This window comes from Apis laboriosa, unplaced genomic scaffold (genome assembly GCF_014066325.1).
Source record: "Apis laboriosa isolate Shangri-la unplaced genomic scaffold, ASM1406632v1 scaffold25_cov139, whole genome shotgun sequence".
In the NCBI taxonomy this organism is placed as follows: Eukaryota; Metazoa; Arthropoda; class Insecta; order Hymenoptera; family Apidae; genus Apis; species Apis laboriosa.
Genome location: NW_025222552.1, coordinates 1,739,527 through 1,759,178, shown reverse-complemented (window position 1 = coordinate 1,759,178; position 19,652 = coordinate 1,739,527). Strand labels below are relative to the sequence as shown.

Genomic DNA, 19,652 nt, shown 5'->3' with positions numbered 1-19,652 from the left:
ATGCTCTATGTTGAATGATATTGAAATTTTATAAATATTTAATAATAAATATTTATTAAATAATTAAATAAAATGTATTTGTTAAAATACATGTTTTTCTTAAGATAAATTTGGTTTTGTTACTGATAATTTATAATAAAAAATTTTTCATAAAACAGAAAGATCTTTGATTTTTGAAAGAGTTAAAAGCATTTTTGAAAATAATTAATTGAGTATTGTAAATAGTTGGAAAATTTATTTCCAAAAATTAAAACATGAATTTAATCAATATTAATATCATATAAAAATTAAATATTATAAATAATTATTATATTATTATTATTACAAATAATAATTAAATAAAAATTTATAGACAATATTTAAAGATTTTTAATCTTTATTAAAAAAAAATATTAATATATTATTCTGTAAATAAAGTTTATTAAGAAATTCCTAAATATATTATTATAATATATATAATTTTTTTTTTATATTTATATATTTAAAATGAATATTAAAAAATTTTATAATTTTTTTATTTAAAATTTTCCTAAATATAATTTATTTTAAATGAATAACTTTGATGTTATTCTGATATATTCTAATCACTAAATCTTATATTTTAATTATTATTTGCAATTAATAAATCTTAATAATTTTAAAATCATGATGTTATGAAATTATGCTATATATCCAAACTTAATATTTATTTTCAAAGAAGTAAAAAAAAATCATATTTTCTTTATAAATAGAATCTTTATATAAATTTATAACATGAAGAAAAAAATTTTATAAATTATTAAAAAAACTTTAATAACTATATTATAACATTACAAAAATAATTTTATAAATTCAATAGATATATATGATATATATACTTAACAATAAATTAATTATTATATTGTTATTATATTATTAATATTTGTAATAAAATATAAACAATAATTATACATAATTATATTATATTTATATTATTAATTTATAAATATTTATTTTATTATATATATAAATATAATATTAAATATATATTAAATATATATTATTATAAATATAATATTATTATTTATATAAATATTTATATTTATATTATATCATAAGAAAAATTTCTCATTCTTGATTTTTTGCTTTTTATATCCTCTAATAGTTAAAAAAAAATACTTAAAAAAATTAAAATTAAATAGAAAATTAATTGACAAATTTCATATTTCAATAACTATTATAAGCTACAAATTTTATATGATAATCTAGTTTCTTGTAAAAATTAGAAAATGTGACTTATTTTAATAAGTATTAAGTATTTTATACAATTTTCATATATTATATATATTATAATTTTCTATTAAACTAATAGTATTATTAGATTTAGAGTTTAGATTAGATTTAGATTTAGATTTAGAGTAAACTATTAGTATTATTAGATTATTAGTAACGATTAATATATAAAGTTACCTGTTATTCGGTGGAAAAATGTACAGTGAGTAATCATCGCGTTCCTTAAGGCATCCTTTAGGTTCAAAAAACATGAAAATCTTTTTAATTCTCTCAATACTGCTCACACTACCATGACCATTCAAGGGAGGCGTCTGTTCGTCTGTATGATTGTCATTATCTTGATCGGGAAGTCGTTTAATTCTAGGCAGTGGACCAGTCTCCATTGATAAATTATTGATTGTACGTGCCGTTGAGCATTGCATAGATACCTCGTCTAGAGGTAAAATCTTCCTTGTTGGTGATTGAACATTTTCATTTTCACGCAACGAGTTCCTTCGTGAAAGGTCACTAATCCATCGCATCTTCAAAATATATATGAATTCCAAATACTTCAGATTCATCATTAACATTATATGTGAATACACATTTAAAATATCGTATTTAAAATATCGATAATATTCTATTTTTAAGAATATATATGTCATCGATTTCGATAACTTTGAAATCAAAAGTATTTTTAATTCTTTTCTATTTATACATATAGAGGATGTTAATATATTTGTGAAACAGTTGAAGTTGTATAAAAGAAGAAATATAAAATATCAAAAGAAATACAAAAGTTGGTATAAAATCAATTGACATTTATTTATTAAATTATAAGCAATTTAAGTTCATGAGACTAGAATAAAATGTAGCAATGATGTAATGGAGATAATTTTATTTAATAAATAAATCTTAATTTATATTTTTGTACATGTATATAAATATTTATATTTGTATATAAATATTTTTTAAGCTTCTAAAATTGAAAAAGAATCTCGAATATATTATAAATTTTGTATATAATAAAAATATTAATAGATAAATGAATTCATAATAAAATGTTAATATTAACAGTATTTTTCTTTATTTGAAATAAATTTTCAATTTAATATTTGTTATCTTTGCTATTAATATTTGTTTTTTAGATTTTTTATTTAATTTCGCTATGAAAATATAAAGATATTTTATTCTTGTAGCCAATCAGCTAAAATCAGCCAATCAGCTAAAATTCAATTAAAATTTCAATAATATTTTCATTTATTTTAGAAATTAAAATGAATAATTTCGTAAAAGAAATATTCTAAAGATATATATTTAACTATGGATATTTTTTTATTTAACTACGGATATTTTATAAAATATGAAAAAAAGAATATAAAAATTTGAGAATTGATTTCACATATGCAAAAAAACTTTGTATCGAAAAATAAATTTATATTCATATAAACAAATTTTCAATAAAATTAGATTTGTCAAAACGGATGAATTTCTTTTTTAAGATATAAGTATATGAAGATTTTTATAAGTTATATAGTATTAATATTTAGATATTTGAAATCAAAAAATTTTAATTTATTTAAAATATATAATAATTCGAAAAGAAAATTTATGTTTTCATTTATTTATTTTAAAATAGATAAAATATGATAAAATGATAATTTTTTAACAAATAAAAGTTTGAAAAGAAAGAAAATTAATCTTTCACATTTTAAAGATACTGTGAAAAAAAGTTGTTGAAAGTTTTTCAAGGAACTCGTAATCTTGAAACTCTTAATACACAAGAATTGTAATAATATATATTTTTGTTAAATAACATCTTCGGTTCGTATTTCTATTTTTGTTTTTATTATCAAAAGAAGAAAACTGATTTCTCTAAAAAATCGTTTCTAAATAATAACACTTTTAATAGAAAACTATATCAAATGAAAGAAAAAGACTTTTTATACGAAATATTCTTTGTTAAATAATATGAAATCAAATGTTTAAAATTTTAAAAAAAAAATGTTTAAAGATAAATATTTAAAAATGTTTAAAAGTTTAAAATTATTATGTTCGCTAAAATACATTATAAATAAGTTTGTAAAAATTTCAATAAACTTTCAGAAATTTTTATTTTTATTTATTATAATTTAAAGAAATTTTAATTATTTAATATTAAAAATAAAATATAGATTCCAAAAAATTGCGTATCTCTAATTATAATTATTTGTATTATAACAACTTGAAAAAGAAATTAAAAAATTAATTTATTTCTAAAGATAAATTTGTCATAATTAAAAAATTTTAAATATAATTTGAAATATAAATAATTTAAATAATTTTTTAATAAAAATTAAAAATGATCTATTTTAAATATTATATAAATATTTTAATAAAACATTCATTTTAAAATAATATTTAATACGAATTAGTATTAGAATATAATTGATCATTTAAATCGACCCAAATATTTTAGAAATTATTAATGATAATAAAAACATATTTTAGATAAAATGCTAAATTATATGACATAAAAATAAGAACATTTAAAAAATATGTGAAACTTTGTTTTCTTAAATTGAATGAATTCTTATATATGAATTCTTAAATAAATTTATATGGAATAAAATATAATTCTCTACAAAAATATTAAGCTATTTATAGTGAAAATATAAAAGTATATAAAATAGCATATAAAATTTTGTAAAATTTTATTACATGAAAAATAATAAAAAAAATAAAGAAATGTTTATTATTTGAATGTATAATAAATTTTTCGATTTTATCAGTATCTTTTAAAGTGATATTTTTTGCTATTATAAATGATTATATAGACAATAACGAGTCACTTACTATATTATATTACTGTATAGAAAATAAGTAATTTTATTTAAAAAAATAAAATTGACTTTCATTTATCCTTTACGCGTCCAATTAAAAAAATTTGTCGTCATATTATGTATCCTTCAAAATTCCAATTCAATTTCAAAATATTCTTTAGTGTCGTCAATAATTTCGAAGATAATCAAATCGAATCTTTTTTAAATGAATCTCCCTATATTTTTAAAACTATTTCTTTATGTAATTATTATTTTAAAAAATATATACATATATTTATAAAATTTAAAATATATTTTATAAAATATTTATAAAACACACGAAAATATAAAAATATTTATTCCTTATTCATTTATTTCGAAAAATCTATTTTTTCCAATTCAGCATAAACAATACACATTTTTAGAAAATATACAAATTTGTTTTTTTCTTCTACTTAATCGGTAATTCATTATAATTTTTGAAAACACTTACCTGATTGGGCGTTGCTGTGTAACATTTAATGGAGGAGCTACGGCTTTCGATGGAATTATTAGGGCTGAGACTACGATTATTGCTTGTTAGGACAGTCATTCGATTATTCGGTGTATCGCTTTGCGTGTCATTTCTTATTGAACCGTATAAATAACCACTGTTGAAACTGAAATATAATTTTCCGAAAGTTACTACATTAAAGGAGAAACTAGAGCATAAACATGTTCGTGTATTCGTTTGTTCTGAATAGACGTTATTGTAATCACCGTTGTTTGAAGAACGATATGTACATTAAAAATTTCCACTACTTGGATATTTAGCTTTGAGAATGTCCTTGCACATAATTAAAGAAGTAATTGAAGAAAAAAAGAAATTAATATTTAACTAGCAAATATCGTATTCGATTTTGATAAATAAATATACTTTTAATTGCCTATAATCGAGATCTAAAAGCAGAACGAAACAAAGAAATGCATCTTTAACATTTTAATGCACCAATATTTCTTTTACTTTGATATTTCAAAGGAGAAAATAATAATATAATTTGAAAAAACAATATATATTTTCAATGATATATAAGAAAATATTGATTTCTTTTTTGCATGATATCACATATATTATTTTAAAAATGAATAATTTGAATGAATTAATATGCTATGATTTTAAAATCGATTAAAGATATTAATGTAATATATTTACAAATTATTTATATTGATTTTCATAATGTCAAAAATTAATTGCAGAGAAATAAAAATAGTATAAATATATTTATTTTTTTAAATAATTTGTTAATGATTATTAAAGTCTTTATAATTTATCATAATAAAAAATATTGCAATTTCAAATAAAAAACAAAAATCATAGTTCTATATATATTGTATATTTTTTATTTTATTGATTTTTAACAGAAAACTTTGAATTCCATATTATTGCAATAGCAAAAAAAATATCTATAAAAAAAATTAACGAAAATTAAAGAATAAAATTTTTTAAAATTTGGTACTATTTGGTATTAAGAAATATTTACTTGAATTATTTCGAATAATTAATTAAATTATTTTGAGGAAATGTATCAATACATATGCATTTAATTCCTAAATAATTACTTGATGGATTTCTCTGTTCATGCTCATATTCATAAATACTGTTAAATACTGTTGTTGCATGTTATATCCATTATCCTATTGACTTGTTTTCAATGTGATTTATCAAAAGATTATGAAATTTATATAAATTCATATTTTTATGAATATAATTAGAGTTCTAAATAGAAATTTATTTTATTCATTAAATAATTTTAATTTAAATATTTGATATATATTTGCATAATATACATATGCATGCTATGCATTCTATGCATCTTTTATTTACTGTCCTTTAACATTAATATTTCATATAAAATATATTTTTTTAATAATTAATAAATTATATAATGTAATTGTATATTATATTATATAATGTAATTTATTATATATTATTATTGTATATTATAATAGTAATGTAATTTGACAATTAAAGTGATTAAATAAATTAAAGTTCTATATTTCTTAAAGTACCATATTATTATTGAATTTAAATATTATTTTATTTAAGTTTTTACGTATTTAAATTATTTTTTTCAAAAAATAAAAAAAAAGAAATTTTAATAAAAGACAATGTCAATTACAACAATGTTTTGAAAAATACGAAAATAATTATAAAGAAAAATATAATTAAATTGTTATATATATATACATTTTAATAAATTACTTTTTCAGAGTATTATTATATGAAAGAGATTATTTAACTTTATTAACAAAATTCAGTTATTTTATTATAAATAAAAAATAACAATATATAAATTCAAAAAAATAATTATAAAAAAAAATTATAAGTAACTATAATAATATGTATCTATTCATATTATCTTTTTAATATGATAAATAATAAGTTTTTCTAATAAAAAAAAATTGAAAATATTTAAAATATCAAACTATTTTATGTTTAATTAGAATTATAAAGAAAATAAAGAAGTAAGTACTTTTCTTTACATTTTCATTAAAAATTGAAGAAATATCTTTTTTTAGAAGGTTATAAAAGATAGTAAAACTTTATATAAAACTATAACAAATTATAAAAATCTGAAAGTAAATCGCTAAACAAGTTAAGGTTTCTTTCTAACTTTTGTTCTAAAAATAAGGTACATAAGTTGAATTACTATAAATATTCAAAAATTTATTAAATTTAATTCTGCAAATTAAAATATGATAAAAATTAAAAATAAAAAATTATTAAATTTTTTTTTAATTATTGATTTACTAGTTATATAATTTTTTTAATTTTGTCTTAGAAATATTTTATATTTATAAAAGAAATTAAAATAAATTACTTCCATGTAATTAAATAATTGATTTGTAATAAATCTCAAATCTTCTTTTATTAATTTATGAAAATTTCAGAAATATAATTTTTTATTTCTATTCTGCTCAAATATTTTCTCAAATAGTTCCTTTTTGTCATATTTAATTGTTTAAAAATTAGTAGAAATTGCATTAAAATATTCGATAAAAAATATTTTAACTTTAAAATATTTGACATTGAAATATATAAAATTGAATAAAACATTAATAGATTAAAATTTTTAAAATAAACATACGATTAAGAAAATTAATCATCGTAAAATTAATTTAATTGATTGATCATTAAATTAATCATTGATTGATTTGATTAAAATTATAATTAAATTGAAATTATAAAAATTTAAAAATTATTTTTAAAATTTTTGAAATTAGTAATCAATAATAAATATAAATAAATTTTATCTCATTGCAAATTTTATCTCAGTGCTTTAATATTATTTGACAAATGCTTTACAGGCTTTATCATCTTTCGATATTTGGCCACAAGCGACATCAAAAATAAGGCGAAAAGAACAAAAATCTCATATAGAATAGTAATCTCACTGAAAAAGGAATTTCAATAGTTTGTTATTATTCAATCCTCCAATTGATGGTTAAAATTAAATTTTTAATTCAATCGTAATAAATAATTAAAGATACGTATTTAGTGATTAATCACAATTAACGATTAAGAATTTAATCATTAATTGTGATTAAAAATTAAAGTAATAATTAATCTTTTAAATTAGTATCTGATTCTATTTTGAGAAAAAAGACTTATTTTAAGTTTTTTTAAATTATATTTATTTTCATTGTAGAGATATATAATTTTTTTTAATTGAAAAGAAAATTATTTAAAAATGATCAAAAACAATATATTCTAATACTAGACTAATAGTAATTTGTCATTATTTATAATTATTTATATGAAAATATTATCTAAAAATAAATATATATTAAATTGAAACATAATATATGTAAAGATGGAAACTAGTGCATTACGTATCTATTATCTAGTGCATAAGATATTATCTTTTATTATTGTCATTAAAAAATTAAATTTAACAATTTAAAATAGATAATATAATATAATGTCAATATGTAGATTGTTTTTTTCTATTTTATATTAAGTTAGAAATTAATATCTACGAATTTAAAAATTAAATTACAATATCGAAGAAAAAATATGATAAAATAATTTTAGAAATTAGGAAAACATGAAAATCAATATTTCATATTGAAATGAATGAAAAGATTTTATTAATTTATAGCACTACTTTAGAATATTTTTGCCTCTTACATATTATATTATATCTTATATATTAACAAGATTTACTTAATAAAATAAGTAAAATAATAAAATAAAGTAAGTCTAATATAGAAGTTTGATTTTGATGAATTTTATTTAATCTATTTTTATTTATTCTTATCCGTCCTTAATAAATAATTAAAATTTCAAGTGTCAATCGTATCATCTTCATTTTTAATTTCATGAATAATATTTTTAACCATTACTGTTAAAAAGAAAAATATGATTAAATTTTCCATATGCCTTTTGACATTGTATACGTACAACAAAAAAAATAAGTAAATATTTAAATGAAAATCAAAAAAAAAAAATAAAAAATAAAAAATTTTTTTGCCCGTATTATAAACTTAAAAAAAAATAAAAACTTAAAAATATCATAGAATAATCATTTTAGTAAAATATTAAAATCATAAAATATTAAATATTTAATATTATATCATTATACAAATTAATATTTTATTAATATCATTACACACGTTATCACAATTATCAAATATTTTTCAAAAATAGATTTGTTTTGTTCTTTATCAATGTATAATTTTTCATAAAATACATCAAATATCCATCATAATCAAATTTTGTTGCAATTGATAATTTGAACATGTTTTTAAGCGATTAATGAATAAAATATTGTCATGAATTAATCAGTATGTTTCAATTAATGTTAAATTAAATAATTATATATATATATATATATATATATATATACACATTAAATATGATTGTATAAAGGACGCGCTCAAGTTTAATATACATAATACAATCGAAATTCAATAATCCAAGTATAATGCAATATATAATATTAATACAATATAGAAAATTAATATCTTTATAGATATAAATAAAATATTTCGAATTCAATTAATCATATGAATACATGATGAAAAATCTCTCAAAATAAACGTAATAACATGACTAGTGAGTATCATGAATGAAAACCATCAACTGAGCAGTTAAAGAGGTTACTATTTTAATTCAATATTTTTTTGGTATTTTCATGTATTGCTTTCACGAAGAAATTGTGAAATGTTAAATTTCAATATTTATTTGTAAGAACAGTAAACAATCGTCTCTCAAAATCTAGTAGAGAAGTACTTCTTTTCCACAATAATAAACACATTTTGTGACTATTAATTTCATTGAATAGAAACATTGTCTTATTCCTGGATTCTAAAATTTCCCACAAATATTCTTAAATTTAACTTAAGAACATTTAAAATTAAATACTATACTAAGATCAATATTGGACAATTTTATTAAATTTGTTTAATATTGAAACAATTTAACTTTCATCCTAATACTTTATTTACATATATTTTTTATATTTTTTTTTAAAAAATGATGTTATTGTGCTATTTATAAAAAAATTAATTCTAGATTTTCACTTAATAAAAAATATAAATATAAAATATATTTAATATTATTAAGACAAAACATAAAAAACAATAAAAAAATATGATAATATTTGTTAAAAAAAATCTTATCGATACATACAATTTTTATGTTCTATAGATGATAGTCCTTTAGATGATTAACGATTAATTATTGTTTTGTAATTGTTACAATTATGTATTTATTGTATTATTTTTTTAGATTGCAATTAAATATGTTTAGTTTTGAATAAATACATAAAAGAAAAATTTAAAAAACTGTTTTTTCTTCATTTCTTCTTTACAATGAAACAAAATTAACAATAGTAAAATCGAGAATAATACGAAATTGAATACATGAAAAAAATCTGAAAAATGTGAAATTTTTTTATTTTAAATAAAATCATTAGTAAAATTAATTATTTATCTTTTTATTGTATCAATATGATAAACACGTTAAGTTATGAAAATAAGAAATGGTTAAACAATTTAACATAAAATGTTAAAACAACATAACAAAAAATTTTAAAATATTCAATTATATTAAAATCAATAAATTATTCCGTTTGAGAGCTACAAAGTCTCCAAAATAATATTAATAGAAATCATATATGATAAATACATTATCTAATTAGAACCACTTTCTAAATCATTTATTTACTATTTTTTTTATTTCTTTATCTATCAATATAATGTTATATTATTTAATCAAACTTACGTTGAATTGGAACCTAATATAGTGTTTCGACCGTTATTTAGAACAGTGGCTCTACCAGGAGGTTCATCTTCCGTTTGTGACCAACGTTTCTTTCTCAAAGATGGCCGTGATAATTTCCACGAATAACCTCTTTGTATCCTTGGTGGACTGTAGCAAAAAATAGTTATACAATTTCAAGTAGAATGAAAGCGATAAGGTTTCATTCAATTTTACGTTTAATGTGATTTATTCTAATTTTCTATGTATAAAATTGATTTTGTATGTAAAATATATGCATTACATACCTTGAACTAGATGATTCTCTCGTTGCTGGATTAATAACAGCCGTGACAAGGCTTATTCGTCGAGGAAATTGTCCGGCAATGAGATTTTTAGTTGATATTTTGTTTGAAACGTTTGATAGCTTTAACAGGCCAGAAGGAATACTACACTGACTCTATAAAATAAAATTTCGTAGGCAATGGAATAAAATTTATATATTTTTAAAGATAAAATAAAGAATATGAATAAATTATAAATATTTATTTAATATTAAAAAAATATAGATATTTTTTTTTTAAAATTCTCTTTTGAGAAATTATTTATGTAATTTAAGTATTTTAATGTTCATAATATATATATATATAATATATAATTTAATTTAATCATATAATTTAATTAAAATAGCAAAATAAATAATATTGATATTGTTAGATATAGAGAATAGAATTTAGGCATACAACATAAAAAAAAAACATTATTTATTTATATTGTATAATATTTTTAAATAAATAAAAAAATATTTTAAAATAATATCTTTAAAATAAATATGTATAAAAATAAACACGTATAAGATATTAGATCATGATACTTTATTTATTTTTTATGCAAAGATATTTTTAAGATAATAATATTTTTTTTGAAAATAAAAAATTTTTTTTATAATAACTGTACGGTATAATAAATATAAAAAAATCTAAATTATTATATCAAAAAGACAAAGTAAATTTTTAATTAAAAAAAATTGAAATAGTTCAATTTTTTATAAATAATTTTTTTATTTAACATGAAACAAAAGATACAAAAAAAATAACTTTATAGATTTATCTCTCAAAATAATTTTTGACAACAAAAACATATCAATTTCGTCAAATTATTTACAATATATTTATAATAAATTCTGATTTATTATAAAATTTAAAAAATAAATGCAAAATTATTTTATATCACTCTATACAGAGAGTATTAGAAGTAAATTGAATAATTTCATCAAAATATTCAATATTATTATTACCATAATTATAAGTTAATTAATATCTAGAACAATTTTAAATAATTTTCATAAATTTTTGCATATTATTTAAAACCAGTAATTATTTTTGAAAAGATAAAAGTGATTACTTACATATATAATATAAAATATTTGATCAAAAGTATAAGCATTATAATATATTTACAATATATATTTACAATATATTTTAGTCTTTTTTCACAATAATTTTTGAATCGCAATTTACGAATAATAGATATCAATCATATATATATACACATAATAAAAAATATAAGTTAACCAATTCGATAAAAAGTTCTTTTTACATATTTTAAATTGTTATAACTTTGTAAAAAAAAAAATTATACAACAAATAAACTAATTTTAAAGTATGAAATCTCGTGAATTCGTTTTTTTGAAAAATGTTTTTATATAATGTAGCAAATAAAAAAGTAAAGATACTTTTTTTCTAAAAAATTTGAAAAATTCAATCTGCTGTAGAAACACTGAAAAATTATTTTCATTAATAATTCATTTAATTGAATTCAAAATAGACTATTGTAGAGAGAAGATTGAAATCTTCTCTTTGCTATAACCTAAAATTTGCAATAGGATTTTTTTTCAATTTTTATTAAAAGTTATTAAATTTTGAATATTACAACTATAATTTAAGAAACATTAAATTTTTCTTATTTTTTCGATTAAATGTTTATTCAAAATATTCAATAATTCAACAAAAAAAAATTATACAACAAGTTTGGAAATGTAAACGAAAGATTTCATCTTAGATTCTATTATAAATTCAATTACGAAAAACATTTATCAGTATTTATTAGAACCGATTGAATTTTTCATATTTTTGAAAAGAAAAGTATCTTTATGTTTTATTTGTTATCTATTTGTTATGTGATATAAAAATATCTATAAAAAAACGAACTCTAGGACTGAAAGTAAAAGTTTTATGCTATAAAACTAGTTCGTTTGATTGTTATGAAATTTTTTTTTTTACGAAGTTAAATAGTTATAATAATTTGAAATACCGATTGGTTGATGTTTGCTTTTTACTGTATATGCTATTTATAAAAGTTAGTTAGTTTAAACGATAATTTTCGTGAAAGTTAGAATCACAATTTTATATATTTTCGGTTGATCTGACAATCAGTTGTTTTCTTTGAATTAAGTAAGTTAATGAAACATAGAAACAAATAATACCATTCACATAACAATTACATGAATCGTTCATTCGTAATGAATTAAACAAATTTATGATACTATAAGTAAATACTATGAAATCTCCATATTCTGAAAAATGGATAAACATTAAATATAGATTTATATAGAGATATAGATAAATAATTTTTTCAATAGAATTAACAAAGAATTAATTAAAAAAAAAGAAATAATCGATTCTCGATCTCGAGAGACTCAAATATTTAAATGAAATTTTAAACAAAAATTTAATTTTTATCGAAAAGTCATAATGGTAAAAAATAAATCATACAGAAGAAAAAATTTTTGGAGGCGAGGAATATTGAATTTTTGGACGAATATCGAAGCATTTTTTGTCTAAAAAAAAAAAAAAAAAAATATGACGAATAAAGGTTTCACTGTACTATAAAATTAGATATTGCATCAGATGAATATCTTATAGTCAAATGCGTATACTGAATATAAATGGACATTCATTTATTTATTTCACATCAATCGTTGTGTAAAAGAAGGATCAAATACGTGAATCCTGCGTAAAAGAAAATTTAATATGCTTTCAATACAATTTTCGTAAGTACTCGATCACTCTTTAAAATTTATAGATTTTTAGATCTTTTTCTTATATATCCATTGCTTCTTTCTATATCGATCGATTTCGATGAAATTTTATATATATAGCTGACAAAATCTATAATTGTAATTTAAAAAAAAATTTTTTTTACACATTATTTAATAAATTAATTTTTCTAAAATTTCAAAAAAAATCAAGTTACTTGTCAATTTAATTTTTAGAGAAGTTATTCTATTTCAAATGAATATATTAGAAATCTGATAGCAATATATTATTAATAAATCATGTTTTTTTTATGTTAATGGTATTATTTATAATAATTAATTTATAAAGTTTTATTATTATATGTTATGTAAGTTTTATTATTATATATATTTTATTATTTTTTTCTTTAACTCAATAATGTTATTTTGAAGTTTATTTCTGTATTTATATAATTTTATACCATTAAATTATGCAATCTCAAGTAAATCTCAAATAAAATTCATTAAATAAATTTCTTCAAGTATATAAAGAAAATAAGAATAATCAGAAGTTTTTATAAATGAATGTTCATTGTTGTTTTCGAAGTGTATAAAATATTCAATAATTCAATAAAATATTCAATAAGTGTATAAAATATTCAAATAAAATAATATTGAAACTTTAAATTTAACATATTCAATTCTGAAAGAATCTATAATCAAAAAAGAGATTGTAATTTTAAAACAAATTATTCTATTTTAAAAAGTGATCAAATACTTTTTATCAATAATTATATTATGTTTCCAATAAAATGTTAACAATGATAAAAAAATTGATACGAATTAAGTATTAAAATTATTTTAAAAATATATACGTACTCCTGAACGATCTATAGATTCGATTGACAGTGCCGCAGTAGGATAAACAGCTCGATAGTTTAAATCTCTGTAACCGACGTCGAGAGTGGTGTTCGGTGAATCTTGAGGAGTGGCCGCTGTATGGGTAATTATCGGTGGTTGACCGGCAGTACCCATTATTTTATTCTCCTTTTGAATATTACACTTAGGCTCGTCCATTTGGTGCTTCCATACGGTATTCTGTTTTTCCTTGCTGTTGTTATCTTTATATTTGCGTAACTCTTCCGCACTCTGCCAGGAATTTTTTCGATCCTAAATTTAAATATTTGCTTGCTTGAGATAAATTGCAAGTTTTCTCATATTTATGCATAAATTTTGTTTATTTCACGAGATAATAGAATAAGAAAGGACTAAAAAAGGACTCAGAAATTTAGGAATATGTAATATTCTTGTTGTAATGTTTAAATAAAAAATTAATTAGATAAAAAATTAATTATGTTTAAAAAAAATTATGATAAAATTATGTTTTTTGTTAAATTAATTTATTAATTAATTTTTGAAATTGAAAATAATTTTTTACTAAAGGTAGCTTGTTTATATATAATTTATAATAATCTGTTTAATGAATTATCTATTTCTTTTATGTTTTATATACATATTATTGGATTTATATTTTGTCGTATAATTTATATACATTTTAATACTCGATTAGAATATTTTAAGTACTTACATGATACATTAAATTTTATACAGATAATTTTCAAAGCTTTATGTATTTTATTTTATATAACAGATATATTTATAATATATAATAGATTATATCGATAAATAAATTTTTATCATAAAATTCTGTAATTTAAATTTGTAAAAAATTATTTTTTCCCGTTATTTTTCACAATAGTATCTTTAATAATATAATATAATTAATATAATATTTAATAATATAATAATATAATATATAATATAATATATAAAATATATAATATAATAATATAATATATAAAAATATATTAAAAATATAATAAACTCCATTTTGATATTTTCTTTCTTCTTTTCATTTCTTTTTTATGTTAGAATGTAAGTTTTTAAAGTATATATTTGTTAAAGTAAAATAAAAAAAAATCTTCATATTATAAATATCTAACATAATATCATTAATATAATATTAATCATTTATAGATAAATAATAATAAATTTTTTAGATATATCAATATATAATATTGGGTTATTTTAAATATTTGATTTCTATTTGATTTATAAGATATATCTTTATATATGTATTTTTTAAAATATCTTTTAAAAAGATATATCTTTTTAAGATTTTAATAAAAGTTTTAAGTTTTTCTAAATGAATTATTAACAAATTATATTATACTAAAAAATATTAAAAGATACTAAACATATAAAAATAGAACTTCTATAATCGCAAAAAAAAAATAATAATAATAATTCATTGCTATTATGCAGTATAATTTCTTCTAAAACGAGCAAATTATTTGCTTTATCCGAAAAAGAAAATTTTAACGAAATTCATTGTGCTCTATTTATAGCGTATATCCATCATTTTTCTACTAATTATAAACGATGTTATCTATCTTAATAAGCAATTATTAGGTTGTTGTATATGAAATGTCTCTATGGAATTTGAAGCTGTCAAACTGATACTGGTACTATCCATTAAATTTTGATTTATTACTAATTGAAATGCTCAAAGAATTCAAAATAATAACTAATATAAATATAAGTAAAACGAAATTTTAATATGAGAAAACTTTAAATAATATGATAACACTTAATAAAAAAATTTATGTACTTTTAGACATTAAAACATTATCATTATAACAGTTTTATATTCATTTGTAAAATTTGAATTTTTATATGCAATAAATAAATTAAAAGATAAATTATTATTTGATCCTTTCTTTATTTTATAAATATTGAATTAAAAAAACTGCAATTAAAAACACAAAAAAAGAAACGAAAGGCAATTTTTATTGCCTTTATTATTTTATTAATTTATTAAAGAATATTATTTATTATCAAAGAATATTTATTAAAGAATATTTATTTATTATTTTATTAAAGAGTAAATAGGGAATTATATTTTTAAAACGAATTATTAATGTTTAAGATTATTATAGTTGTGTATATGTAATAATAATTTAGAAATTAATTGTTGTATAAAAATAATATCTATAAATTTATTAATAATAAATTAAATGTAATTAAATGTTTAAAAGATTCTAATTATATTTAAATCTTATCTACTTTTCTTGAAAAGTTTAAAAGTATAATATAAAATATATTTAATTATATATAATATATATTTAAAAGTATAATATTTGTACAATATCATCGATATATAACAGAATTGAAATTCTGTTATATATGAATGAAATTCTAAATATATATTTATTTTTATTTATATTTTTTTATTACTTTTTATATTTATTTACTTATTATTTTTGTATTCATTTTTTTCTTTCTCTTTTTTTTTTTTTAAATATATTCTATTTCAATTTTTTAATGAATTTTTCAATCCTGATTAATTATACTAAAGAAATAATTGTATACTAAAGAATAATTGTAATAAATATACAATGAATATTAGCCAGATTTAAAAATGTTAGCAAGATAAAAAAAATTAAACTTAAAATATCATAAATAAAATATATGAGCTTAAACTCGAAAAAAGTATAATAAAAATTACAACATAACATATAATAAAATTACAACATTTAAAAAAAGTTAAAATCATTTAACATTTATTCATATCAAGGTTGACGATTTTATATCAGAAAATAAATCGAGAAAAAATACCATAAACAATAATATTTCAAGAAATATTACTGTTTGAAATATTATTGAAATATTATGAATTTATGAAACTATTTCACGATAAACAAGAAGATAAATGACGTTTCGAATGAGAGCAAGTTAGTTGGTTCAAATAGAAAAAATAAGAAATAGATGGAAAAATGGATTTTTTTCACATGAAAATATATAGAAACTTAAATAAATAATGATAGCTATCAAAGTTGTTTCATCAGTTGTTGAATCATTTTCAAAAATGTTATTTGTGATAAAAAATTAATCTTAGATAATAATTTTCAAAATGATAGTTCAGTTCTAATGAACTATATGTATTTTGATTTTTTTATTTTCGTTAGATATTTTGATTTTCAAGATTATTTTAAACTGATAATTATTTATAGTATTTCATTGTATGTGGTATAAATAAATAAGCAGAAACCGATTCCTAAAGAAATAAATAAAAAAAAAAATAAAATTTTTTCATTTAATGTTTCATTTTTGAATAAATCAAAAAAAAAATTAACAAATAAAATAATTTCTAATTTAGATATAAATTATCGATAGGAGATAATTTTTTTATATGTGAAAATAGACAAAAAATATATAATAAATTTTTTTCATTTAAAAATTAGTTTTCAAAAAAATTAAATTTAAAAATTTATCGATTATACAATTATATGATTCCTTAGCTGTAAATATTCAATTACGATTTTTTTAAAAATAAAGACTAAACAATGAAATTCCAAAAAATATTTACAAATAATCTATAAGATATTGATGATTCGAAAAAAGAATTGTTTTGTTTGTTGTTAGACATTAATGTTAGACATTAATGTCAACATTTTTATTTTAAAATGAATAATGAATAATAAATTTAATTTAAAATTTAATTTAAATTTATGTAATCTATATCTAATTCACTATTCTATATCTTATTCTGTTTTTATTAAATAACAGAATACGTTTTGTATTTTAGTAATATATTTTATGAAGAAATTTTATTTTTATAATTTATTCTAGTAAAAGAAAAAGAATAAAATATTATCAAAAAAATAATTTTAAACAAATTATAGAACAACTTAATTATAGAACAATTAATTATAGAATAATTTTAAACAAATAACAGTTATATAATAAATTAATATTTATAAATATATAACAAAATAAGTTGAATTATACAAAGAATAAATAAATAATAATTTGATTTATCTTTTCTTAGATGTTTTTTATTATTAGATTTTAAACAAGTATATACTTCATATAACTTAATTTGATTAATAGTATCGCTATCCATTGATCTATAAATAAACCTCCTTTGATAGATTGCTACTCTCTTCTTCAAATAAATTGCTTCTTGCATAAAATGTTTCGCAAGTATGGGTATAACTTAAAGAAATCGATAAAGTTTTTAAAAAGATACAACAAACTCGATAAACTTCTCTACAAACTGTACTTCATATTTATGTATTCAGTTTTTTTTAATTTATGACTCAATTATTGTTACATGATTTTCCAAATAATATATATATATACATAATAAGATGATTGATATAAAATTTCAATATGTTTCCTTCATATTAATATTAAAAAAGATATATTTTTGAATTAATTTCATTAAATATTTATCTTGTAAATTATGTGAAATAATGTAATATAATATAATACATATTCTATTTAAGAAATTTAGGCTTTTCATTTCTTTTTTCTTTTTTTGAAGTGAAAAACAAATATTTATGCAAAATTTGGATATATAAAAATTCAGAAAATGCACATGATATGTAAAAAAATTTAAAATATTCAAAATATAATACACATTATTGTCTATATTTGTTTAAAAAAATATAATAAATTTGTATTTAAGCTCCATTTCTTTAATCATGTAAAAAATTATTCATAACAATTCATTAATAATCTATTTATAATAATTGATGAAAACGCATATATAGTGCGTTATATGAAATAAGATATATAAATAAATTATATATGTATTTAAAATGTTTAGAGATAAATAAAAATATTATTGAAATCAAATGATATTGAATAATGAATAATTTAAATATAATTTTATATATTATTATGTATTAGTACATCTTAAAAGTACAATTTTACTTTTCTTTAAATAAAATTTTATAATTTTTATTATTTGGTCTAGTTTTTTAATTTCTATAAAAAAATATCGGAATACTCCTTCATTAAATCTAATCATTCAAAAATTATAATTCAAAATTTTCTAAATTTTTTATTCACATTATACTATAATAATAATAGTATAATATACATATTATAATATTAAATTAATTAAAATTTTTTTTATTTATATTATTAATAATGAATTAATTTTCTTACTTGGGTATAAGTATCACTATCAGTAATCGAATGAGATCTCGAAATCCTCGAAGAACCATCGTCACTGCCTATTCCTGCTTCTTTCGCAGCAAGTCTAGCCATTTCTCTTTGTTCTCGTTCTCTTCTTTCATTTCTCTGCAAAAATAAATCAATGTTATGTAATTTGTTATATCTGATTAAACGAATTATGTATTATGAATTATGTATAAAATCTTGTTCATATTAAACATCATTTACAATCATATTACTATTAACAATCTATTACTATTAATTTTTTGACTAATATATTACTATATTAACTATAAAATTGCATTATGAATATTAGATGCTTCTATACACTTTT

At 17.5% G+C, this 19,652-nt stretch overlaps 1 protein-coding gene across 8 annotated transcripts in view; it reads right to left on the bottom strand.

Moving 5' to 3' along the window:
* The window catches only part of LOC122713646 (voltage-dependent T-type calcium channel subunit alpha-1G), a 193,084-nt gene that overhangs the window by 12,688 nt on the left and 160,744 nt on the right, over window positions 1-19,652 (bottom strand). For all 8 annotated transcript variants that reach the window (XM_043934289.1, XM_043934288.1, XM_043934290.1 and 5 more), the window contains 6 exons: window positions 19,310-19,444; window positions 14,171-14,461; window positions 10,584-10,735; window positions 10,300-10,446; window positions 4,525-4,690; window positions 1,429-1,772 (listed from right to left, as the gene is read on the bottom strand). In XM_043934289.1, the coding sequence (XP_043790224.1) occupies window positions 1,429-1,772; window positions 4,525-4,690; window positions 10,300-10,446; window positions 10,584-10,735; window positions 14,171-14,461; window positions 19,310-19,444 (1,235 nt within the window). The remainder of the gene's footprint in view (window positions 1-1,428; window positions 1,773-4,524; window positions 4,691-10,299; window positions 10,447-10,583; window positions 10,736-14,170; window positions 14,462-19,309; window positions 19,445-19,652) is intronic.